At 41.3% G+C, this 26,050-nt stretch overlaps 1 protein-coding gene across 6 annotated transcripts in view; it reads left to right on the forward strand.

The window, feature by feature from the left end:
• Positions 1-26,050, forward strand: part of ATF6 (activating transcription factor 6) — a 223,077-nt gene that overhangs the window by 163,956 nt on the left and 33,071 nt on the right. For all 6 annotated transcript variants that reach the window (XM_045297893.1, XM_045297895.1, XM_045297890.1 and 3 more), the window contains one exon: positions 2,570-2,654. In XM_045297893.1, coding sequence (XP_045153828.1) covers positions 2,570-2,654 — 85 coding nt within the window. The remainder of the gene's footprint in view (positions 1-2,569; positions 2,655-26,050) is intronic.

The following is a 26,050-nucleotide window of genomic DNA, read 5'->3' on the forward strand; positions in this document are numbered from 1 at the left end:
GTTTTGAGAAACGATGTACAAATGCGCTTTACACAATTGATGTGTGTATGGATTGGGATAACAGTTGTATGAGCCCCTAATAAAATGTTAAAAAAATAAATTAAAAAAATAAAAATAAAAAATAAAATAGAGATCAGATAAGCAAGTGCTATTGTTCACAGGTTTGTAGGACTTACAGTTGACAGCATTCATTATGACCTTAATTTTATTGTGAAGCATGCCTGAACCTGCCAAACAAAATGTGGTCCCTTTCTTTTGATAAGTCAGCTTTAACACTTCCACTTTCTTACAAAGGGAAGAAATAGTTAACTTTGGGTGCTATGCTGTATACTGATATCTTGTTGGATTTTTCTTTTCTTTTCTTCCAGTAACTAAGTGGCCTGGAAAACAGTACTGTGAGAGCTGTATGAAAATCACATATTTTCTCATGCACAGTCTTGCACAACATTGAGAAACTGTTGCTTTATTCTCACAGAGAAATGTTTCTGTGTTTCCCCCCAGTGTGTTCCTAACTTCTTCTGGGAATAAGAATAACAGAGTGTTGATTATACTATTTATCCACATAGTTTCACCCCTGAAAATATCCCATAGCCTCTGAGGTCTATCTAGGCTTTCCTGCAGTCCAATCAAAGAGGTTGAGAAATGAGTGATTTTGTTTTGAATGACAGTGCCAAATATGTGTTTCTTTATGGGCACATCCTTCTTCAGTTTTTTCCATTTTTATTTTTAAATGTTTGTTGGAGTTGGATTATTTTAACTGACTTAATTGGAAGGAAAGAAATTTTATCTGAGTCATCACAGTGTTCCTCTACCTTTCGGGGATTGATTTTCCTCTACCAGGTCATTAATATGTACTGAAGGAAAACGGGAGAGGAAAAGGAGGATCAGGAGGCTTAGAAACCTGCATTGTTTCATGCTGCTAAAAAATAGTCAAGCCATCCTTGGTTAATTTAACCATTGACTAAGTGTGGTACTGTTTGGATTACTTATGCCAAAACTTGTAATTAGCTTTAGTTATAAGTGACAGAATATTCTAAATGTTCGTGCTGTAGACAAATTAGAATTGTGTCTCATGTAGAAGTTCTAGGGATCTTATGGAAGCTCCTAGCTCCTCGTGGCTGGTGATGCCATAATCCTCGATGTAAAGCTTCCATATCATGGTCTGAGATGGCCGTTCCAGCTCCAGCAGACATATCTGTATTCTAGGTAGCAGGAAGAGGAGGGGTGCCTTCCAACACTGCCACCTTAAAGAAGCTGCACGCACCACTTCCCCATATAGCTCACTGACCAGAACTTACTCTTGTGTACGGCCTCACCTGGTTGCAAAGGAAGCTAGGGAACATAGCCTTTATTCTGGTGGGCTTTGTGCTCAGCGACGTGTCTAGTCTCATGTTAGAGGAGAGCAGGTATCGGAGGCAGATGGCTTATTTCTGCCATAAAGGACATTATTTCTCCAATAAGTAAAAAAAACTCTGGATTTTTATTCTTTAAAAGGAAGTGTCTTCTGCAACATTGTGCTGAATACAAGGGAGGGTGCTGTGTTCAGCAAATGGCTTTTAAATGAAAGGAACTGACTTCTGAGACTTGATGGCAGTGGGGGTGGCTTGGGCTTGGTTGCAAAAGGAACTGCTTTGCCTGACATTTAATGAAGATATAAAAGAGGAGACCTTATATGCTGAAAACTAGGTTTTAAAACATGTCATTTAGTATGGCATCTTGACCTCAGCAGGAAGCTCAGATTTACATCTGAGCCTGACTTAACCCAGAACCAACGGAATTCAAGTCTGTTTGTTTTTACAATGGCCTTAATTTGGGGCTTGCAAGATTTGTTTGGTTGGTTTTTGCAATCAATTTTTGGTAACCTTAAAGCAATATTTTAATTATAGGAGTTAAGTCTTGAGTATGATATACCATACAAAATATCTCAGTAATGTGTAAGCTTTGTGTCTAACAATGCACGGCTCCCCCTTCACATACCCTCTTATGCCCTTCTCCCCTCAAAAAACCCAACTCGTGTGTACTGCAATACAGGAACTCTAGCAGAACAATTTCCCCACCCTTCTTCTCTTTTGTTAAAATAAGCACCTTCTCTTGGAGATGTTGCCTTGAATCAGACAAGGAGAAGTCACTGGAAATGTTTTCTATACTGTTCTACTCATGTACATAAATGTGTTTGGTTTTCACATTCTAGATTTCCCTGCTAGCTTTGCTAATAGTTGAATTGTGTAACCCTGTTGATTTTGTTGCACTAAATTGCATTAAAATGTTGTTATTCCCAGTGACACCAAATGCTACTTTCTGCTGAGTCTTCCATCTAGCAGGTTTGTTGAACGATTAATGAAGTAGATATTATCCCAACCAAGAAATATTCCAAGATGATTGCACAGTAATCTTGTAATAATATTGTATTTAATGAATCTATGATGCTTTTTAGCTAAATATCTTCAAGCCAAGTTCAAATAAAAACTTTTGCTTTTCATGATCCCAACAAAATGTGAGTTTCCTGGAGACCTCGAATTTGGCCTTTTATAGGACTAATAGCTAACAGAATGTTCTTTGTCCATTTTAGGATCACTTGCTGTTACCAGCTACCACTCATAATAAAACCACAAGACCAAAGATGTCTATTGTATTGCCAGCAATAAACATAAATGGTAAGTTGAAATTTTGATTTATGAATGATATGTGCTTCTTTTTTTAGCCAAGAGTCTACGGATTAACCAAATCACCTGGGCTATATACACCCATGCATTAGTTTAAAATTCTATCATTCTGTTTTAAAAATTACCATATTTTTAAAAGGAAGGGGGAAAATGCTATTCTCTTTTGTTTACCTGACTGTGTTATTTGGGACCTTCCTGGGTAGAGTCACGGAAGTCCTGTTGTGTTCTGACAGTGCATTAATAAGTAATAGCATAGTACTTTGAGGCTGTCCAAAGATCTTACGGCATAGTGTACCTGCTTACCACAAGAAAAATAAAATAGAAATCACTATAATCCAAAGCGGAAGTCCCAGGAGAAATATACAAAGTGCTAAGGAAATTCAGTGAAGGAAAGACTTCTTTTAGCTGGGTTCTCATGGAAAAGAGAAATAATCTGACTCTTTGATGCCAACTGAGCACAATGTATGTGGTTGACGTATTGCTTTCTTTAACACATGATACTGAGCTTTGCTGAAAATAGGAGTGTTAGCCATCCTTCTTAAGTCCTTTTATCTGGTAAATGTTTTGTCTAGTGGTAAGAATAGAATCACATGTATGAAAATGGAAAGCTCTTTATACTAATGAACCATGATTCATTTTACATTCTGATAGATGAATAGATGATCATATTAAATTACTAAATATAGCTATAAAGTACAATGAAACAAAATACTGGGATCCTAGATAAATTCCAATAAGGTTTCGTGTGAACAGCCACTGCCATTTAGTCAACTCCATCACAGAAAGGCCCTCCCTATCAGAGGAGAATTACTCCATGGGGTTTCTGAGAGGGAGCAAATTACCTTCTTCCATAGAGTGGCTGATGGGTTTGAACCACCCATCTGCAGTTAGTAGTCCAACACTTAAGCAGATTTAGTCTTGTGGGGTAAGTATCAAATGCCATTGTACATTTTAAGACCAGAGATGGCTGTAGAATTACAAATAGCGTTCATAGGAGGCAATGGAAAATATCATGACTTGGGTCAGTTACTCCTTAGTCCTCAAAGTGACAACCTCTCTCCTCAACACTTAAAGAAGTCTAAGTCTCGTGCAGCAGATTTACCCAGTGCACTACATCCTGTGATCTCTTGGTGCTGCTTTCATGAGCATTGCTGTGAATCCAAGCAAGATGAAGTCCTTGACAACTTCAACCTTTTCCATTTATTATGATGTTACCTCGTGGTCCATTTGTGAAGATTTCTTTGCATTGAGTTGTAATCCATAGTGTAGGCTGCAATCCTTGATCTTTATCAGCAGGTGCTTTAAGTCCTCCTCATTTTCCACAAGCAAGCGTGTACCGTCTGCACATCACTTCACATGCAGGTGAAAGTTGGACAGTAAATAAGGAGGACTGAAGAAGATGAAACGATGCATTTGAGTTATAGTGCTTGTGAAGGATATCGAACTGCCAAAAGAACAAAGACATCTGTCTTAGAAGAGATTGTCAAAATTGTCCTTAGAAGCAGGAATGGCAAGACTTCTTCTCATGTTCTTTGAACATGTTATCAGGAGAGACCAGTCCGTGGCAAAGAACATCATGCTCGGTAAAGTAGAGGGTCAGCTAAAAAGAGGAAAACCCTTGATGAGATTGATTGGCACGGGCTGCAATGGAGGATGGCACGGGGCCTGGCAGTGTTTTGTTCTGTTATGCGTGGGTCACTATGAGTTGGAACTGACTCGACAGTACCTAACAACAACAGCATGTTGTTAGTTTATTGAGAATTCTTAGAAGGCATCTTTATAGACTTACAATATGGATATTCTCTTGTTAAAATATAAGAGAATTAAGACACTTCCTTAGTCTTGTGAAGACAATTCAGAATAAATTTAAGGAAAAAATAAAATGTTGTAAAGAAAATAATCTTCATTTGGTAAAGGAAGCCACTCTTGGACTAGTCACACTACTCCCTCAAGAAAGACAATGTATTATCTTTCAAGAATTTGTTTAGGAGATACCTTTTATTCCCATTCTCTAAGTACCTAGGTTCCTCTGCTTAAGCTGGAGTACGTTTAACTCCTGGCTAGGTCATTCCCAATAGGACTATTTTCTAAGTTCCATCAAGGCAAAATTCATTTGATTTCTTTCTAATATTGAGTTCTTAGCATGAGACTGCCTGATTTTATTTTGTAACAGTAACTACCCATTTATGTTAAGCCAAAAGCAATACAATGTTGTTTCACTTGGCGTATCTTGGCCTAAGGATTTATTTTTTAAGATGAGCCCATCATAGATTTGGAAAATGTAACAATTAGAGGATAATTACCCTTTTCCTGTTTAAAATTCAAGTTAAAAAATATTGAGTTTTTACCACGTATCTAATACTGGGCTACGTTCCTAGCCTTGTCTCTGAATAGTTCCTTCACCTCTTGCTCTGAGGATACTTCCCAACTTGTTGTTAGGTACCACCGAGTCAGTGCCGACGCGTAGCGACCCTATGCACAACTGAACAAAACACTGCCCGGTCCTGCGCCGCCCTCACAGTTGTTCTTGTGTTTGAGCCCATTGTTGCAGCCGCTGTGTCCATCCATCTCTTCTAAGAGCCTCCTTTTATTTCACTGCCCTTCTACTTTACCAAACATGATTGCCTTCTCCAGGGACTGCTCTTTCCGGATAACATGTCCAAAGTATGTGAGATGAAGTTTCACCATCCTTGCTTCTAAGGAGTATTCTGGCTTTACTTCTTCCAAAACAGATTTGTTTGTTCTTTTGGCATTGCACAGTATTATCAGCATTCTTTGCCAGCACCCTAATTCAGATATGTATTGATGGTTCTTCGGTCTTCCTTTTTCCTCACGCACAAATTAAAGCCTGATTTTCTTCCCAGCTTCATGCTCTGACATGCCCTCCAACTGTTTTCTGACCTCCCAAATCTCCAGTCCTTTGAGATTGTTACTTTCTAGCATCTATTACATCTTTAGTGGCCACACACAAGTGGGCTTCAAAAGGTATGTGGAAATGTTTAATGATCTTTTAATTCCATTTTCCACATAACTTTTTGAAGCCCCCTTATTTCTCCTTACCTAACCTAAATTTCATGAACCACTGTCACCACTATCACCGTCTAACAAATCTCATTTTCTGCCTAGTACTTTTCTTCTTTGGTCCCATTTGTCTGGCAAAACTCCTAGTAGTTACACCAAACTGTCTTCTTGTATTAGGTCTACTCTCAAACAGCTAAAATAGCTAGACAATATTATTCAGCCAGGACAAGTAGATTCACTTAAAATTTATGACCATTAATTTTAAAAAGGCAATCAATACTAGTAAACTCACTTTCTCTCTCTCTGAAACAAGGATCTCTCACCTTCTTTTCTCATGGCTCCAAATCTCTTCTCACCTCCTTAACTGATGAACTCACCAAATGCTACATTGGGAAAATAGATGTAATCATAGAAGAAGCTACCTCATCTTTCCACTACCAACTTCACCAGCCCAGCTGTATCTACACTCATAAACTCTGCCTTTCTTCTTATTGCTCTAGAAAAATGTCTCTTCCACTGAGTTCTAATCCTGGATCTGCTACTTATTAAATATGTGTAATTGGAAAAGTTAATTAATTTTTCCATAATTCAGCTTTCCCGTTTGTAAAGGCAGATATGTATAATAGTGTTCTCCTTTTAGAGTTGGTAAAGGTGCTCTGGTGGCATGGTGGTTACTCGTTTGGGCTGCTCACTGCAAGGCCAGCAATCCGGAACTACCAGTTCCGTGGGAGAAAGATGGGGCGCCCTATTCCTGTAAAGAGTTACAGTCTCGGAAACTCAAAGGGGCAGCTTTACCCTGCCCTATAGGGTCAACTGAATGGCAGTGAATTTGGCTTTGGTTTTAGAGTTGGTGTATGAATCAAATGAGTAAAAATGCTTTGGAGGGGTTACCGTCTATGTTACTCTCACTGTCATTGCCATCACCCAAGGTCCATCCTTCCTTAATCCCAGACCCTTTTCCAGTTTTAGAAACTTTGTTTCAGAAATTATATTCTTCCCTCCCACTTGATCAATTTCTTCTCTACTGGTTCACTCCCTTCCACATACAAAATGTCTTAACATCTTTGGTTTTGGGGGTTGGAGGTGGAGGAACTTTTTGGCGCCATATCCAATGTCCCTGCTAGTCTATACAAAACTCCTGAAAGGGTTTCTTGTGATCACCACCTCTACTTGTTTTTCTCTCACCCTCTCCTCTCTCCACTTTAGTGAAGCCTTTGTCTTCTTCATTCCACTGAAATGCTCTTGTAAAAGGGTCATTCATCATTGACCAATATCTTCACAAAGCCGAGAGTCATGCCTCCATTCTTATCTTACCTGACAACATAATACTACATCACATGGCTGGCTCCTCTGTCCCTCGCCCCCCTCCATTTTTCAACCTGCAAATTTTTATTTTAAAAAAATTTTAATCTGCAGAAAAGTTGAAAGATGAGTATAATGACCATTTAGTGACCCTCTACCTAGATTTCACCAAGTAACATTTTCCACATGTTTTCTCTTTATTTGTGGGTCTCATAGATATGTCCATATGTACTCACGTGTACTTTCTTCTAAACCTTTGAAAGTATGCTGCAGACGTCTTGACACTTCGCCCCTAAATTCTTGAGCATGCATCTCTAGGAAAAAGACAATCTTCTACATAACCATACCAGAATGATTTTAAAACTTTAAAAGTTTAACATTGATTCAAGATAGTTAAATTTATAGCCCATATTCAAATTTTCACATTTGCTCTCCAAATGTTCTTGATAACCTTTTAAAACTCTTTAAGATCCAAAGATTAAATATTGCCTTCATTTAGGCTCCTTTAATCAAGATCAGCTCCTCAGCCTGTTTGTATGCCCTTGTGTGTGTGTGTGTGTGTGTGTGTGTGTGTGTGTATTAAAGACTTACACATTTTTTAAAAAATCAAATTTGAGATGTAATTTACATAACAATTAAATTCGCCTATTTTATGTGTACAGTTTAATGAGTATTGGCAAATGTTGTGAAACCACTACCTCAATCATGATAAATAAAATGTGTTCATTGGTTTTAAAAGTTTCTGGGGGAGGGGGCCAGAGGAAGGGAGGGGGAGAGGGGGAAAAAGGAAAATGAGCTGATTCCGGCAACCCAAGAGGCAAGCGAATTTTGGGAATGATGAGGGCAACAAATGTATAGATGTGCTCTACACAATTGCTCTATGTATTGTGATGAATTTTATGAGCCCCAATAAATCGATTTAAAAAAAAAAAGTTTCCTCAGATCCCTTTATAGTCAGTTTCTGCCATGTATATTTTGACCATTGCATGTAAATTATTTTGTAGGCTTTTCTGATCCCATGGCTTATCTAGCTTTCCTCTGAGATCTTTCTCCTTTTCAGTCAGCTCTGACAGCTTTTCTCCGCTGTGAGCCCAGGAATCCTGTTGGCCATGTTTGCTATTTCCTACTGTGCATCCCCAGCACCCAGATCCGTATGTTTCTTGGGAAACGTTGTAAGATAAGGCACTTTATCCATACTAATATTATCAGAATGCTTTATCTTCATTCTACAGATGAACACATCAAGAATACAGACAATAATTTGTGCCGTTTACACAACTACTACATAGCCAGGATTTAAATATATTGCATAAAATATACTCTGGTTCACCGTTTATTATTCTCTTAATATTAAAGACAGATAAGTGACTATTAAAAACTATTTGAGACTCCAGAATTTAAGATAGATTTTATACTGAAACACCATATCCTTACTCACATTCATTGAGAATCATATAAAGAGGGTGTACTGCAGTACTTTGAATTTGTTAAGTAAATGTTGAGTGAAAGGATAAATAAGGTAAATGTTATTTGGTAATTCATTACTTTGTGGTCATATGAAAAGATTTTTTTCTTCTGATGTATATGTTCCTTTGAAAATATTATTTAGGGAAATACCTTCAAAGGAACATTGCTTAGAGGATTTCTTATTTATGAGGTGTTACTTTTAATTTGAAATATTTAGTCATATTCCTGAAATGTTTTCTTATTTAAAATTTTTTTTCTGTGCTTGGAACCAATTAACAAGCGGTTTAATCTAATCATTTTAAATGTAAAATAATTAACATGTATACTATAGGTTGCCTTTCTACTGCATTGGGATTGCATGCTCATAATGAAGAATGCATTGACCTTACCAACCTCTTTTTCTTTTTTTTTCCTTTTAATCATTTTATTGGGACTCATATAACTCATCACAATCCACACTTACATCAATTGTGTAAATCACACTTGTACATTCATTGCCCTTATAATTCTCAAAACATTTGCTCTCCACACTCCTTTTCAACAATTGTTCTGCAAAAATTGACAGATAGGAAGACCCAGTACTATATTTCTTTGGTTTTTTAGGTATTTGTACCTAACAAGTCATAAAGTGAATCTTTAATTAAAAATCTGAAGAGTAAAATAGGCACGAAAAGTTTAGACACCTGTTCATTGACATTGCAAAGACATTCCCAGTATCAGAGTTTTAATCCTGACGGGTTTGAGAAAGTGGAATAAAATATATTTGTATAACTTCTGAGTACGAAAGCTGCGTAAAGCCAGGAAAGAAAAACAAGCTGTGGATTTGATAAACTTTTCTGACCTACTTGGGCCTGTAGAGTTTTGGAGAGATGGCAAAAGACAGGGAGTCAGATCACATTGAATTGTTGGTTTATGCGGTATACTGGATGGGAATGTTTGGGAAGAACTTGAATCACCAATTATAGTAAAGTTGTAAATGCCTGGTCTTAAACTACGATGTTGTAATGACTCTCCTTGGTGGTTTTGAGCTGTGGGTACAAAAAAGTTTAAGAATGAACAGTCTAGGTAGGACATGTGTGTGAAATTTACACCATTGAAAAGGTACCAATCACATCCTTCTGTGTTGTTCGTGTTGTTTTTAATCTTTATTTGGTAATTTATTCTTCATTTTGCCCTCCCTTTATAATTTGATTTTCCTCATAAGAGTGAAAACATGCTAGTGCTGTGAGAAAAGTCTGTCTTTGACTGAGGAGGGCTGCACACAGAAGATTACTGACGTGAAAGGAAATACTAGGTGTGTTTGAAAAGGCTCTTGTAAATGATTATGTGATTGGCAGAGCAATGGATAATGAATGAAAATTGATTGCTGTTTTTTAAAAAGAATTCTGGAAGTTCTACTTGTACTATAAGTCAACATTTCGTGCTTTAATTATTTCTACTGACGCTGTGGTAAAATTGTTCACTTCCTTTCCATCACCCTTGATATATAGTTCAACAATATAGAGTGTAAGAAAGGGTTTGTTTTTTATGGTAGCTACTGTGCCGACATCTTTCATCAGGGAAGGAACACAGCCATTAGCAGAGGCAATTATTTGACCAGCACGTACATTGATTTGCTTTGGCTAGACCCCTTCCCTTTGTAGGCCATATTATTTAAATTACTGTGATACTTGGGTAATAAAAATTCACAGAGCTGGTACTCAGATCTCAGCCTATAATTATTAAAGGGCCAAGTAGGTGAACAAATGACTACAGGGTTCAACTGTAATTATATTCTCTCTCAAAACACTTTCCGTGTAAATAAAATCTCGAGAAATGTACTAGCAGTGGTGCCCAAATACCTTTGCCAGCACATGAAATACATTTTTAGTTAGAACATAACAGAAGGGCAAGAAGCAACAAAGTAAATATGGTGGTTTTAATAAAAAGAGAATGTTGGTACATAAAAAGGAGGTTTATGGGTTGGATAAACACTGGGGGCACTCCCAAGACTATGGGCAACCTTGCTGGTGTTTGAAATACTAGCGGCATAGCTTTCTGTATCATAGCAATATGCAAGCCACCGCAGTGTGACAAACATACGTGGACGGTAGTTAGTATGGTGAATGATCATTCTCATCATCTTACTTGCCAGTTACATATAAAATGCCCACACTGAGAGAATTTCTGCTAAGAAAAGGTGAAAAGTCACACTGTTGATCTGAAGAACAGATTTCCCTCCCTCAAAATGTATAAACCCCAAAGCCACTGGCACCGACTCAGTTCCACCTCCAAGCCTGGGTAGAGCTTCTGAGGCTTCATGGGAGTAGACACCTCCCCTCTCTCCCCTGGAGTGGCTGGAAGGCCTTACCGCTGACCTCGAGGTTAAAGAGCCCAACTGTCACAGCCACCAGGGCTTCGCAACGCAAAGTACATACAGATGTATTCATTATCTAGAACTGGCAAGTAAGATGATGAGAACAAACACTCACCATACCAACCACCCTCCACGTGCCTGTTTTCACAGTGCGGTGGCTTGCGTATTGCTGTGATACAGAAAGCTATGCCACGAGTGTTTCAAACGCCAGCAGGGTCGCCCATAGAGGACAGGCTTCAGCAGAGCTTCGAGTCTAAGACAGACCAAGAAGGAAGAGGTGGTCCACTTCTGAAAAATTAACAACTGAAAACCGTATGAGTGGCAGCAGCAAATTGTCTGGGATCATGCCAGAGGATGAGCCCCTCAGGTTGGAAGGGACTCCCAATAGAGAAGGACACAGTGGCTGAAACAGTGAGTCCCAACATACAGCCATTGTGAGGACGGGCAGGACTGGGCAGTGTTTGGGTCTGTTGCATGGAGGGAGGCTGTGACCAGTACTGACTTGATGGCATCTAACATACCAACTGCAATTTTGAAAACCTTTATAAAGACCCACATTGGGGATGGATTTAGCAGTATTCTGGTGAGAAGATAGTCATTTAAGGGAGGAAATTCCGCTCCATTTTTCAGATTCCATTTGTAAGCTCATTGTGCCCTTATAAATATTAAGATACCACATAAGCCTGGATCAACAACAACATGATTTGTATCCATTTTAAACCAGAAACAGCATCATTTTTAAACATAGAAATTATTTTTTTTAATAGAAATCAGTTAGGTACAGGGTAGTTATAAATTCCCAGTGCCATAAGTTTGGAATCACATATAAGAAAACAATGGATAATAAAATCTTAGTGGCTAAACATTTGGCACCCTGGGAGATAAAATTTGAACTACTAGACTGTACAGAAAACTTAAAATCTAAATATAAGGAAAGGTTAAAGTGTTTGTTTAAATAAAGGGTTGCATTCAACTACAAGTAACAGAAAATCTAACTAAAATTTGATTTAAATAAATCAGGTTTTACTTAGCTAACTAGCTAGTTAGATGGTCTCTCTATATATATGGATATATATATATTTATATATATATGAATAAATAAAGGAAATTCACAGCCCTGCAGCACAGTAAACCAGTTCAGTTGCTGGTGTTGGTGAAACACCTTAAGGATGTTAACACCCAGTTTGTTGTGATTTTCTGGGCCTCTCCCAGATGATCACAAAATGGCTCTACAGGAAAAAAGGAAGAAGGCATATTAACAGCTACCTGGAAAGGAAATGTTTTCTAGCAAGTGTTTAGTAGCTCATTGACATACACTGTGCACATGCTGAAGCCTAGCATTACGGGATGCTCTGAAATATGGTGTTTTAACTAGGTGCATTCTAATTTTTTTCAAGACTTTTTTAAAGTTAAGGATATGGGATGGACAAATTAACAGTAGCAGCTTGCACTGTACTTTATACGTGCTAAGTTGGGGTGGAATGAGACGTCTGGGAGGAGGTAGGAAAGAGAAGGTTCATGTTGGAGAGAGATGAGCAATAAGGGTTTGTTGCTTGGGTTGCAGCCAAATGATGTCAGTCATTGATGAGTTACAGCAATGGCCTTAAGCTATCTACATGAGGGGATTTGAAAGAAATTGTGGGGAAAATGCCATTATTTTAAAATTCCATTTCCCCACATACTTACTGAAGTCCCTTCATGTAATAGGGTGAGGGTTCTTTTAAGAGACTATTGGTCTGACTGTTGTCTGTAAATAGAAAAAAGTGGAGAGAGAATGAGCTGGGAGAAGCATAAGGTAAATTGCAATGGAGAAGAGCTGGAGGCGCTGCACAGTCTTAGAGGGGGTTGGTTAAAGGCTTGGAGTGGCGAGAAAGGAAATCTTCAAAGGAGAAATTTATAGCACTTGGCACCTGATGGTTTATGAAGGAGGGAGAAGTAAAAGCTGATTCCATGATTTTGAAACCCGAAAACGGAATGACCAGTCCAACTTTTGGTCAGCAGCCGAGTGCTGTGCCATGGCACCAGGACTCCCTAGTAAGCAGTACTGCAGGTGAAAGAAATGCGTAAACCGGAAGGGGTGCGCTGGAAGTCCAGATGGCCGTCAGGGGTTTGGGGTAACTCGTGGAACAAAGTGCCACTAACTAACTCTTGACTGGTAAATCAGTGTTTTCTTTCCTCATAGTTCACACCCACTCCCTCATCGGTTAGGTCCATTTCTCGTTCCCACAGTGCTCCCTTGGGTTCCTTCTCCTTCACCACCCCCATGCTTTTGCAATCCACAGAGTGCTTGCAGTTTGGGTGGGAGCAAGGAATATAAAGTAAGGATATGGGAAGGAGGGAGGCAGTGCTTCCCGCTTCTGCTGATTGCCCCTGTTTTTAGCTTTGCCTTGGCCATGCTTTGGGTTACTGAGGTTACCCTTCTGTCCAAATTGTTGCAGTAGTATGCTAACTGGTCTCTATATATTTTCCCACTTTAATTACTACTGAGGAACCCTGGTGGCGTCGTGGTGACATGTTGGGCTGCCGACTACACGGTCAGCAGTTTGAAACCACCAGCCAGTTCCTCAGGAGAAAGAGGAGGCTCTCTACTCCCATCAAGAGTTACCGTCTCAGAAACCCACAGCGGGCAGTTCAACCCTGTCCTATAGGGTCTCTATGAGTTATCCATTCTGTAGTGTTTGGTTGTGCTTTTTTGTTTGCTTGTTTGTTTTGGTAATTACTACAATTTGCTCTGTCGTCTGTTATCAAAGTGAATAATCCTTATATGCGGCTTGTATTATGCCAGTGCCTGTCTCAGAACCCAGCAGAGGCTGTTCATTGTCTGTGGAATAAAATCCAGATGCATTCAGGCTCAGGATCCAACCAAACTGCTCTACTCATAATACCTGGAATCTAGGTTAATCAGTTTATTTAAAAGTGTTTAATTACCAAGTACCAACCCTGTCATCTCTCACTCCCCTCGAGTTCGATGTCGACTCACAGCAACCCTATCAGGACAGGGTAGAACTGTCCTGGCGGGTTTCCGAGACTGTAACTCTTCACAGGAGTAGAAAGCCCTATCTCTTTTCCGAGGAGTGGCTGGTGGTTTCAAACTTTGGACTTTGGGGTTAGCGGCTCAGTGTGTAACCACAATGCCACCAGAGCTCCTTAACTTTATATCTGTTGTATTAAAAAGGAGAATCTTCACAACTGGATGGATAAACAGCATCATTATAAATGGAGAAAAATTGAAGTTACCAATGAATTCATTCCACTAAGATAAACAGTCAACATCCATTAGAAGCAGCAGACAAGAAAACCAAACAGTGCATTGGACAAATTTCCTGCAAAAGACTTCTTTAAAGTTTTTAAAAAGCAAATAATATCTCTTTGATGAGCAAGGTCCGCCTTACACAAGCCATGGCTTTTCCAGTTGCTTCATATGTATGTGAAAGCTGGTCAATGATAAAGACAGAAAATGTGATGCCTACAGGCTGCCTGGATGCCCTGCCCTCAGTTCTCCATGCTGCTTACCCTGCCCATCCTTTGGGATCTACCAATGAAAGCCTCTCTCTCCCCTGAAAAGCACTTCCTGTGGGCCACTTGAGTACTTGTGTAGGTCCTTGAATCATCTTTCCTTGAATCATCACTGAACATATTTAGGTAGGTGGATAGCACAAACAGTTAAGTGTTCAACTATTTGCTGAAAGGTTGACCGTTCAAACCCACCCAGAGCACCTTGGAATAGAGACCTGGTGATCTGCTTCGGAAAGGTGACCTGAGAACCCTGTGGAGTCTATCTCCTCAGCACTCAGGAGGTAACCATCTATAGTAGTGACTCAGGGGCCCAACAAACCACCCTTACTGTAACCACCGCTCACCTGCTTCTTTATCTTACACTACTCAAGAGAAAGGGTTCTGTGTTGTATTTGTGTCAGGAAATTGTGGCCATGTTTAAAATTCACGTGAACGCGTTCTCTTCTAGTTGTTTCTTTCCTCTCTCGTTTCCTCTGGTTGGTTCCTTTTCTTGTTGCTGCCAGGTATCAGTGTGTCCCTCCCCCAAACCATTAGTCCACCCCCACATAGCCTAGCTTCTTTTGAATCCTCTTGTACAAAATAAACCTGAAAATAGATTTTTAAAATGAAAAATGTGAACTTAACTATTTATGGGAACCTTCACAAGACCCCCAAGGTTTAGATGAGATCGGTGTACCGTGCATCTTCTTAGGCTATGAGTATTTTCCTTGACCCAAACGAGCCAGTTTCTGAGGGTCATTGTACCGAACTGACCTTCTCAGTCCCAGTAGCTTTCAGTGAGCTCACTTTCCCTCTCCACTCGGTGACATGGATCTGTTTCTGCTCAGACAGGCTCAGCTTTCAACTAATAAAAACAAGAGAAAAGCATCTATTTGAGCCAACAAAGTTGGTTTGAGCCTCCTGCGAATCCTCTCAAATCCAAGTTGTTTCTTCTTTTTTTCTTATTCCCACCACACCACCCCCCAAGTTGTTTCTTTACTTACACATATTAAACTCCTCTGAATGGATTTATCTTTGTACCCGGAAATCAGGAACTATGAAGTTTGTTGGAAAATTAAGCCATTTTATATAATCTCAGATTTCTGTTTTTCAGAAGAATTGCTCTGTAAGCCCAAGTTCAACTCCTCTGTGCATTCTCTCACGCAATGATACCAACTGTGAAAACACTAGGGAATGGTATCGTAACTTTCTGTGGAGTGTTACACACTGCCCTGAGCACTCGCATGGTCATTTTGCTGTGGTTGCTTAATACACTTGGAAGCTAGGGAAGAAGCCCCAGTGGTGGTGTTGGATAAGCATTGGACTATTAACCCCAAGGTCTGTGGTTCAAGTCTACACCAGCTACTCTGAGGGAGAAGAATGAGATCTGCTCCCATGAAGATTTGCAGCCTTCGGAACCCTATGTAGGGTTGCTATGGGTCGGAATCGACTTGATGGCAGTGGATTTTAGCTAAGCTAGGAGTGGAATGACAGGCTAGCATAATCAAAGTTTAGAAAATCTTAAGAAGTCTGAATCTCATATAAAAAACTATGTAGAATATATAAACAAATTTTCATATATATATATCATTTGTTTTCCTTTTTAGCCCAGTTTTAATTTGTTCTGGTTTCTATTCTGCTTTCTTTATTTTTTAAGGAGCTTAGGCATAAGCTTTTAATATACAAAAAGATGAACAAGACAGGTGGTCACTGTGAGCTGCCCCCCATCCAAGAGTGGCATTACTGTCATTTCTACACATGCCTCTAGTGCCAAGGAGAGGGCACCAGGGTTCTGCTCCCCAGGGGGGACATTATGTTGGCGCAGGAAACAGTAGAGGCAAAAGTGCTTACGGTGCTACAGATGTTTTTATAACAAGTACTCCATGAGTCGCTTCCACTTGGCCTGTAGTGTCGAAGGGCCTAGGTAGCCAGAAAGGAGGGCAGTGTCGCACTGGCCAAAGTGAACTGCCCCCATATCTCACCTCTCAAGGCTTGCTGCCCTCAAGTGGCCCCACTTCCCCCATTGGTAGGGTTGAGGACATACTTAGGGCTGCCAGGGAGTGGCCTCATCCCCCTTAGTTCCATATATTGCTTATCCATCTCCCTTCACACGTCTGCCATCAGCAGGCAGGAGCTGAGTATCCTATGTGCTGGGTATGTGGGCTTCAGTGAAGCTCTCGGGTGGTTCCTCCCCACAGGTCGAAGGCAGGAACTGCTCCTGAGGTGGCCCTTGGGCAGACAGGCTTTGGGTGAGCCTGATTCCCCTGAGGTACCTCTCCAGGAGCACGAGGTTGGCTGCTTCTCCACCTGCCCTGGCCCGGCAGCCAGCCCACGAGCCCCTTGCGTGTGGGCCTGGCCCCAGCAGGCCTTGGCGGTGGCCTCAAACACAGTTCTGGAGAGCCTCCATCGCCTCTAGCACCATCTGCCCTTTAGCCGTCACCATGGCCATCATTGGAGACCACAGCTCCTCAGGCTCCATCGTCAGCAGGAGCCTCTGCACGTCCTGGTTGAGGGCCACGTTCTCAGAGTACCGAGTGGAGGGTGGGTCCTGATCAATCCAGCTGAGCATGCCCAGCTCTTGAACCAGTGGCATGCCATCCTCCAGCATGGCCCAGGGCTTGAGGTCCATCTCACTGGCCCTGAAGTTTGTAAAGGTGGCCAGGCTCTCAGCAGCCAGGTAAGCAGTGGCTGGCAGCTGCCCTGCAGAGACCGCTGGTAATAGTTAAAGAGGCCATCACTGGTCAGGTTACCCAGGATGGGCAGTCCGCTGAGGTCAGGCACAGGACCTGGCCCCCTGGTTGTATACCCACAGGATCCAGGTGATCATGGGCTCCTGTCTGTCTGTGTCCGTGTGCTGCCGGAAGCGCCGTGCCATGTCCATGAGGTCAATGAAGCCATAGGTCTGGTCTCCCCAGCCCAGATAGGTGGACTGAAGCAAGTTGTTGGCCATGGCCACGGGGTCTGCAGGGCAGGGAAGCCCTCCCAGCTCCCAGATTGCACCTAAACGCCTTTTGCAAAGAGCCATGCTCTCTTTTGGAGTGAGTTTTTTCTGTGTTTTATTTTGTTATTTTTGTTGGATTTTTGGAGATATGATTTTCTTTCTACGAAACCCAAGATAGGTACGTTTATATAGACAGTAAGTTATGAGCGGGGAGCTTGAGGGGGAAAGGGGAATGAATAGTGAAGAAAAGGTTCTACAATTGATTGTGGTAATGGTTGCATACCTCTGAAACCTTCAGCCCATTGAATTGTATGGTATGTGAACTATTTATCAGTAACTTTTTAAAAAAACTAATAATTCAACAATAAAAAGACAAATAACCCTATCATGAATAATGGGGAACTACCAAGTGATTTTGAGCAGGAAAGACGCCTGAATAGAATCATGCTTTTGAAAGATTCCCCTGGTATTAATGTAAAGGATAGATTAGAAGGAAGGAATGAGGCTTTTGTAGGATAACAGCTAGAAAGGCATTATAATCATCTAGGTAAGATGATACTTACCTGCAAGGCCAGTAGTTCAAAACCACCAGTCGCTCCACAGGAGAAAGACAAAGCTTTCTACTCCCATAAAAAGTTACAGTTTTTGAAACCCAGAGGGACAGTTCTATTCTGTTTTATGGGGTTGCTTTCATCAGAAATGACTCCATGGTAGTGGGGTTTGTTTTTTTATGCATATTAGTTATCTATTACTGAGTAACTTAGCTTTATTTGAGGAAAAATATCACTATGTGAGATAGTTTATTGTGCCAGCCTGGCCGATAAGCACAAGTGGGATTAATTGAAGGGCAGAGAGATAAATGGCTCGGTGAGCCTCGCCTTTCTTGTCTCTCACTCTTTGATCATCGGACCAAGTGTGCGGCTGCCTTGCTTGTTCTGTGCCTCAATTTACAGGCTACACTACCTGTGGGACGCCTAGCCTGTGGACTGTGTCACTGTAAGTTGAGGTCCCTTTAAGACCACACGATTGAAATTGACATCTCTTGAGCTGGGGACTGACGGTTGGTGACCTGGCTGATGGTTGGTGACCTGCCTTGCTGTTTTGCTGCCTGTGCTGGGATAGCCTAGCTCCTCTCTACAGAGGACCACCGGGCAGCCCTCAAGACTTGAAGGACTGCCAGTGTCTCACAACTCTCTCATGGGAGTGAGTTACACTGAGCCATTTGTACTGCTTTATAATTTAACTGTTCGTTTCTTGTGTTATATATCTATCTGTTTATAATTTTTAACAGTTCATTTCTTGTGATATATATCTATCTTTATAAATATATATAAAATTATCAGCAATCTGGTCTTATCTCTCTAGAGAACCCTGTCTAACACACTATGTATTCTCTCACACACCTTCAGTGAGTCGGGAATCTGGGAATACTTAGCAGGATAGTTCTGATTTCAGTACTCTGCAGTCAATCTGGACCTGAAGGCTCGACCGGGACTGAAGGACCTACTTGTACAGTCACTCAGGGGGTTGCTGATTGTCCTTCGAGCTGTGACAGGCCGGCCTCTCCGTGGGGCTGTTGGTGACGTGCTTTGCCCTAGAGCAAGTGCTCCATGCAGTGACTGAGATTTCTCCTACAATGGAAACCATGGTCTTTGCAATCTAATCTGGGAAGTGACATGCTGTCACTTCTACCTTAGGCTATTGGTCCCCCAGATCAACTCAGGTCCACTACAGAAGGGGCTAACACACGGGTGTGAGTATCAGTAGGTGGGGATCATTGGGATTGTCTGAGAAACTCTACCATGCAGGCTAGCCAGTGTGTAAAGAGGAAGCCTAGAAGTCTGGGATAGTTTAATGTTTATGGAGCCTCAGAGGGCAGAATACTTCACATAGACACGGCCCTATTTGTCAGTGTTCTCTTGCTTCCGTGAAGTGGCCGCTGGGTTCAAAATGCTGGCCTGGTGCTTAGCAGCCCAATTCAAAATCTACCAGGGCTCCTTTCTTGTTACATCTAAAGACCCAAACGCCACTGCCATCCAGTCAATGCTGACTCCTAGTGATGCCACAGGACAGGGTAGACCTGCCCCTGTGGGTTTCTGAGACAGGAACTCTTTACAGGACTAGAAAGTCTCATCTTTCTGTCAAGGAGCAGCTGGTGGTTTCAAATTGCTGGCTTTGCTGTTAGCAGCCAAACACGTCATCACTACGCCACCAGGGCGCCTCAGATAAATGGAAGCATTTGCTTGACTAAGAAGCATGTTTGGGCCCCATTATCAATGTTAAGTAATGCTTATTTGCAATCATAGCTTAGTTTTATACTGTAGGATCTGGCCCTTTATTTGATTTTGTAGTAGAAAATAATTAAAGTTCTGTTTTACAAATATTCGGTGCTAAGGAATGTATAGGTCTCCAAAGAAGACTCAGCTGTGACTCATGCCTTCTGAGACCCCAGTCTTTCTCAGGAGCAAGGTGTTCGTAGTTGTGACGACTCTTGAGCTGGAAGTAGAATGGGAGGCACTCTAGCACAACTGCTCACACAGCCGATGAGAAACGGCGGTGGGGCAGGGCATCCATTCCAGCCGCGCGCGCAGAACTGAGCGGAGCCCATTTCTTCAGCTCCCCAGGCACAGCCCTTTCGTTAAATGTGAAATGCAATTTGTTTGTACCACCAAGGATATTTTTTAAGTACATAAATCACGTTTATATGTGAAAGCTGAAGGACCTACTTCTTGACATGGGGACAGGACAGGCATGATGTCTTAGAGGCCATTTCTGCCTCCTGCTAGAAGACAGACTGCACCGTGTCACCGGCTCCTGTGTGACTTTGATCTGGATGATAGTGCATTAGTAAACACGGAAGAAAATAATGAGCAGTGCCCTAGACCTCCAGTTGTTGTGTCTCAAGGGCTACCCTAATGGACAGTGCGATCGTTGTGTCCACTTTCCCATGTTCAAACGGCGGTAATCAGGGTTAAATGAAGTAAGGATTATGATGAAAATTCTGAGTGAGATATGCATAAAAATTGTATATGCATATAAACTATGTGGGCTAGCAAGAGGGTAGAAATAAATACAATTAAGCATTTACAAGACTTATTTGGTATGTATATCGGAGTTTAAAATAAAATTCCTGATAATGCATTTCATATATATGTTGTTAGGTGCTGTGGAGTTGGTCCTAACTCATAAGAGCCCTTTGTACAACAGAAGGACACGCCACCCACTCAGGCACCATTCCCACAACTGTCCCCATAGTCGAGCCCAGCTGCAGCCACCGGGCTGATCCGTTGTGTTGAGGGTCTTCCTCTACTTCACTGACTGTACTTCATCAAGCATATCACGCATGTGAAAATACCTTTCAAAGGTCGCTTTGTGTGTTTTATAGCAAAGCACTTTTTAAAACACGGGTTATGTAGCACACTAAATGGTTTTAGAAGTACAATTTGGTAGTAAGTAAAGAGTAAAACTAATTACCAGTTTGTGTTATTTTTAAAAGTAACAGCTACTATGTTTATGTTCCACTTAGCTGGAAATGTTTAATATTAAGCACATAATTGGACATGATGCCCAAACCAGAGGTGAAGTATTTAAACTCATTGTAGATTTACTTAGAAGCTAGCTCCCTGAAGCTTCCATGATAACCTGAAAGGCTTTTCACTCCTGTATTAAAACATGGAGAAACTGATTGGGGGGTGTAAACTATACCTTTTTTTTTGGCTTTTAATTAGGTAAATGCACTCCATCTAAATTTTTTGGCTTTTAATTAGGTAAATTTGACTTTTAGTTAGGTAAATGCACTCCATCGAAATTTAGCAGACATTTAGTTCTAAGTTTTCTTTATCTTCCCTTGGCACTTACACACACACACACACACACACACACACACACACACACCACCCCTACCCCCCACCCCCAAAACAAGCAAACCAAAAAAAAAAAACCAAGCCGTTTTTAAACATTTTCCAGTAAGTAAATGCCAGCCACTTCCCTGAACTAGCCTGTCCCAGACCAACAGATAGTTCCACAGGCAAAACAAAACATACCCCTGAACAGGCAGAGCCAACTGTCTTTTGCTAATGAATTTACTGTCTGAATTTCTGTAGATTTGGCTGGGTGTTTTCCCAGGAAACCTGACCTGCACTTAGAATAAGACAGAAAGTTTTACACAAAAAACTGGCCTCCGCTCTGGGCGTGGTGGGCTTTGCTGTTCTTCAGCACTCTGCTTAGTGTGCTAGCCCGTTGATGCTTCCTTTTCTCTTATTCCAGAAGCTTCATGTGGCATGCAGTTTGTCAGTAAGGAATACCTTTATAAATAGTCAAATAGACGGCACGGTTATTACAGCCCTGCTAGGAGCCTTGGTGGCGGGGTGGGTTATGAGTTGCTCTAGGAGGTTTGAACCCCGCTGCTCCTCTTTGTAGTCCTGTGAAGAGTCCCAGCCTCAGACGCCCATTGGGAGGGGGGGGCACTTCTCCCCTGGCCTGTAGGGTCACTGTGCATCAGAATGGACTTGACGGCAGTGAGTTTGGGTCTTGGTTAGGGGTGGTTTGTACACTACTATAGTTGCTGTTCAAGAGAGACTCAGCATGGCAGAGCCTGTCCCAGCTACTTTCTTTATAGCTTTTATCGGTCAGTTTGCCTGATTTCCAGCAACAAAACTTAACCTAGGGTAACAAAATCCTTATGAGAACCCAAGAACCAGATTTGGAGGCCCCTTAAAACCAAAACCAAAGCCCTAATTTACGCCACAGAGCTGCTCAGAGGCTAGAGCTGATACCCTTGACATCACTGATCCTGAAGTCTGCTCCAGTACCAGTGCCACAGTCCATTCTTGAAAGAGCCCTCACTGGAGCCAGACAGCACTGCTCAGAATGGGTTCTTAGCCGTGGCTTTGCAGTCTGAAGCTGGTGAATCTGATTGGCGGTGCCTACGTCCCTTGCTCTTACCCTCCTTACACAGAGTCTGGGGAATAAAGTATTCTGTACTTTAAACTTCTGTAGTGGGAGACAAGATCTCTCCCGCCACCTAGCAAGATATATAGTAAGTGGCCAAAAACGTGTGGTCAACCATATTTTGAATAACCAAAGACGATTTAGTTATGAAGATGGGACTCAGAAACCCAAAGGAGAAATACAGTGAATTTGGTCTTTAAAAAATGATAAGGCCCATCGCCCCGTAGTCATTTGCAACTCGTAGTGATCCTCACAGGCTGGAGCAGTACTGCCTCATAGGGTTTCTCAGGTTGTAAATCTTAACGAAGCAGACAGCCTCATCTGTTTCTCCTGGAGTGGCTGGGGGTTTGAACTGCCACTTTTCGATTCACACCTGAGTGATCTAATCACTGTGCCACCAAAGTCCCTGAAGTTGGCCTAAAACTATTAGAAAATAAAGGGAAAACATGTTTTCCTGAAGAATTTGACAAAAACACAGTTAGTGGGAGACCTAACTGTGTTCTCAGAAGTTAGTAAGGTGCTAAAGGATACAGGTATAACCTCAACTTCAGGTCCATTTCCTCTATCAGGTACAGAAACTGCCCCCTCCCTGAAATGGATTAGCATGGTGTCCTGGAAAACCACCCAGACTTGGAGTGAAACCCCTTCCTTCTCACCCGGCTCAGCCCCTGACCAGATGTGTGACCCATAAACAAGTCATACAGTGTTTCTTGCCCTCATCTATAAAATGAAAATGTTTAGGTTGGTGATCTTTCAAGTCCCCTCTTGGCTCTAAAATTCTGTTACTCCCATTTGAGAGGCTACTGACAACTCATGTTTTCCCTTAACTTGACTGCATATTTTAGAAGGCAAATAAATCACAAGCTTATTTTTTGATGATGGTAAGTTTCCAAGGGCTCAGAGAATGCAATCTCTACCTCCCACTCATTTATTTTATCTTTTAAACAACTGCATTTTCCCACACAGTATGGTTTAGGCATTCACTTGGCAGCAGGGGAAAGGCTCATTGAATGGGTCATCATTCTTTTCGGCTTCTATCTTTATGAGAGACGTTTTGGCTCCCATGTTTAAATCATCTACAAGAAGTGGACTTCAAAAAGTTCATGGGTTTAAATTGCACTTAGGATCATGAACTAGAATGTAATGTTTCTTTTAAAAATAGGTTTATCTCAGTATGAAAAGTATTTCTTGACATTTATTAGCACCCTTTCAATGTCTACAATTCATTGTTTTTTAGTATATTTGGAGAATTGGATAGTCATCATTACAATCCATTTTAGAGCATTTTCAGCACCTTAGAATCCGATGCCCATGAGCAGTGTCACTCCATCCTCCCTGTCCCCCAGCTCCCGTTAAACAATCATCTGCTTTCTGAGTAGATTATTATGAATTTGCCTATTCTGGATATTTCACATAAATGAATTTTTACAGTCTGTGACCCTTCGGCTTCTTTCAGTTAAATGTTTTCACAGTTTCTTCATGTTGTAACATGTCGATGCGCTTCATTCCTTCTTAATGACAAATATTTCATAACGTAAATGTTCCACTTTCTAAAATCCATTCATCAGTTGATGGGCACAATAGACCACTACACCACTAGGGTTTCTGGTTCTTATGGGCTCTTACATATATTTTTGATGGCATATGTATTATATATATATAATGCTTTTGGCATTCATGTTCAAGTTTTTGTGTGAGCATGCATATTTTTTCTTGGATGTGTACTTAGGAGTAGAACTACCAGATCATATGGTAACTATGTTGAACGTTTTGAGGAACCGTGAGACTATTTTTTAAGGTGGCCATACCATTTGATACTCCCAACAGCGGTGCATGAGGATTCTAATTCTCCATGTCCTGGTGTTTCTGTCCTTTTTTACTATAATCATCTTAATGTTTGCAAAGTGGTATCTCAGTGTGGTTTTGATGTGCATTTCTTTTAATACCTAACTGTGTGAAGTATCTTTTTACATGGTTAATGACTGTTGTATGTCTATTCCAAACCTTTACCCATTTTTCTCAATTGGGTTATTTGACTTTTTATTATTTAGTTCTAAGAGTTCTTTATACTAGGTACACTTCCCTTATCAGATAGGCAATCGACAAATATTTGCACCGACTCTACGGCTGTCCTTTCATTTTCTGGAGCAAGCCTTCTTCTTGACTCTTTGAGGGCATCTGCGTAGGACAGCTCACACATGGAACTGACTTCTCCCAGAAAAGCTATCGCACGAGAGTTCCCAAGATGGGAGGCACAGTCTCTCGTAACCGAACCTCAAAAGCAGCAGTCCTTCCCTTTTGCCATATTGTACTCGTTAGAAGTGAACGGTTAGGTCTGCAAGAAAAACAACAACACTGCTGCCGAGTTGATGCCGATCATAGTGACCCTATAGGACAGGGTAAAACTGCCCTGTAAGTTTCCAAGACCTTATCTGTGTATGGGAGTACAAAGCCCCCTCTTTCTCCTGATCGCAGCCCCACACGTGGTTACTATGCCACCAAGGCTCCCTCCATTGTCCACAGTAAATGGGCGAGAATAGCATATGTGTGAATCCCAGAAGGGAGAGATCCCGGGGGTCTCATCTCAGAGGCTGCCTGTCACAGTCAGTGACTCTGTTGTTCAATCCTGGAGTAATCTGAGGTAGAATATCGATCATACAAACAAGTGATCATTTTATTATCAGAAAATATATATTATCAGCATCTCTCATCCTAAAATATGTGCAAATATGTATTGTATATATAGTTATCTTAATTCAGAGTTTTATATTCATTTTTTACCAATGAAGGCATTCAATTTTGAGAGAAAACGTTTTTGTATAACTTCATTTTTTGCATGGCTCAGGAAATACTGCTAATATTCAGTTTTAGCAATGGAACACTCTGCCCAATGTAAAGAAAATTTTACTGTAAATACATGCAGTAGGGAAAATAATTTTTTTCTTCCTCTTAAATCATACTATAAAGCCTAGTACTGATTTAACAAAATAAAAACTAATCTCACTGCCACCGGCTTGGTTCTGACTCATAGCAGCCCTGTATAAAGGCAGAGTAGAACTGCCCCTATGGGTCTCTGAGACTGGAAGTCTTTCTAGAAGTAGAAAGCCTCATCTTTCTCTCTTGGGAGCTGTTGTTTCAAACTGCGGACCCTTGTGGGTAACAGCCAGGCCGTAACCACTACACCACCAGACTCCTCTAACAAAATCCAGTGATTCTAAAATAAGTGGCTTGATGGCATGCTGTAATCAGCTATTCTCCTTCAAAATCCAGTTAGACTCCTCATACAGCCCGTAGTCCTAAATGTAGCCTCTACAGCTTACCTAATCTCTGTCTTTCTGACTTCTTTTCCCGTCCGTGGCCGGCACTCAGTCCTCTCCAGCACACATGCCTGGCTGCTCATTCAAGCCCCAGAGCCCGTATCTTGTTTTCCCACCTTCCTGGAAACCTCTTCGCCCAGGTAATCGTGGCTCACTCTTTCACTTCATTTCTTTCTCTGCTCCAACAAAATTTCATACAGAGCCCACCCCCACACACAATATAGTAGGGACCAGCAAAGGCGCACAGGGCATTACAAAAGTGATGTCTGAAAAAGATGAGTCTGTGGACAGTGGACACGATGACAATGTTCAGCAGGGTGCCACAGTTAGGAACTGTCAGGTGTGAGGTGGTAATAATCTGAACTAGGAAGAAAGAGCAAGACTGCATTCTTTTTTTTTCCTCAATCATTTTATTGGGGCTCATACAACTCTTATCACAATCCATACATACATCAGTTGTGTAAAGCACATTTGTACATTTGTTGCCCTCATCATTCTCAAAACATTTGCTCTCCACCTAAGTCCCTGGCATTAGCTC

The sequence above is a fragment of the Echinops telfairi genome, unplaced genomic scaffold (assembly GCF_000313985.2).
Source record: "Echinops telfairi isolate 266 unplaced genomic scaffold, ASM31398v2 ScPeMD7_7424;HRSCAF=8462, whole genome shotgun sequence".
NCBI lineage: Eukaryota > Metazoa > Chordata > Mammalia > Afrosoricida > Tenrecidae > Echinops > Echinops telfairi.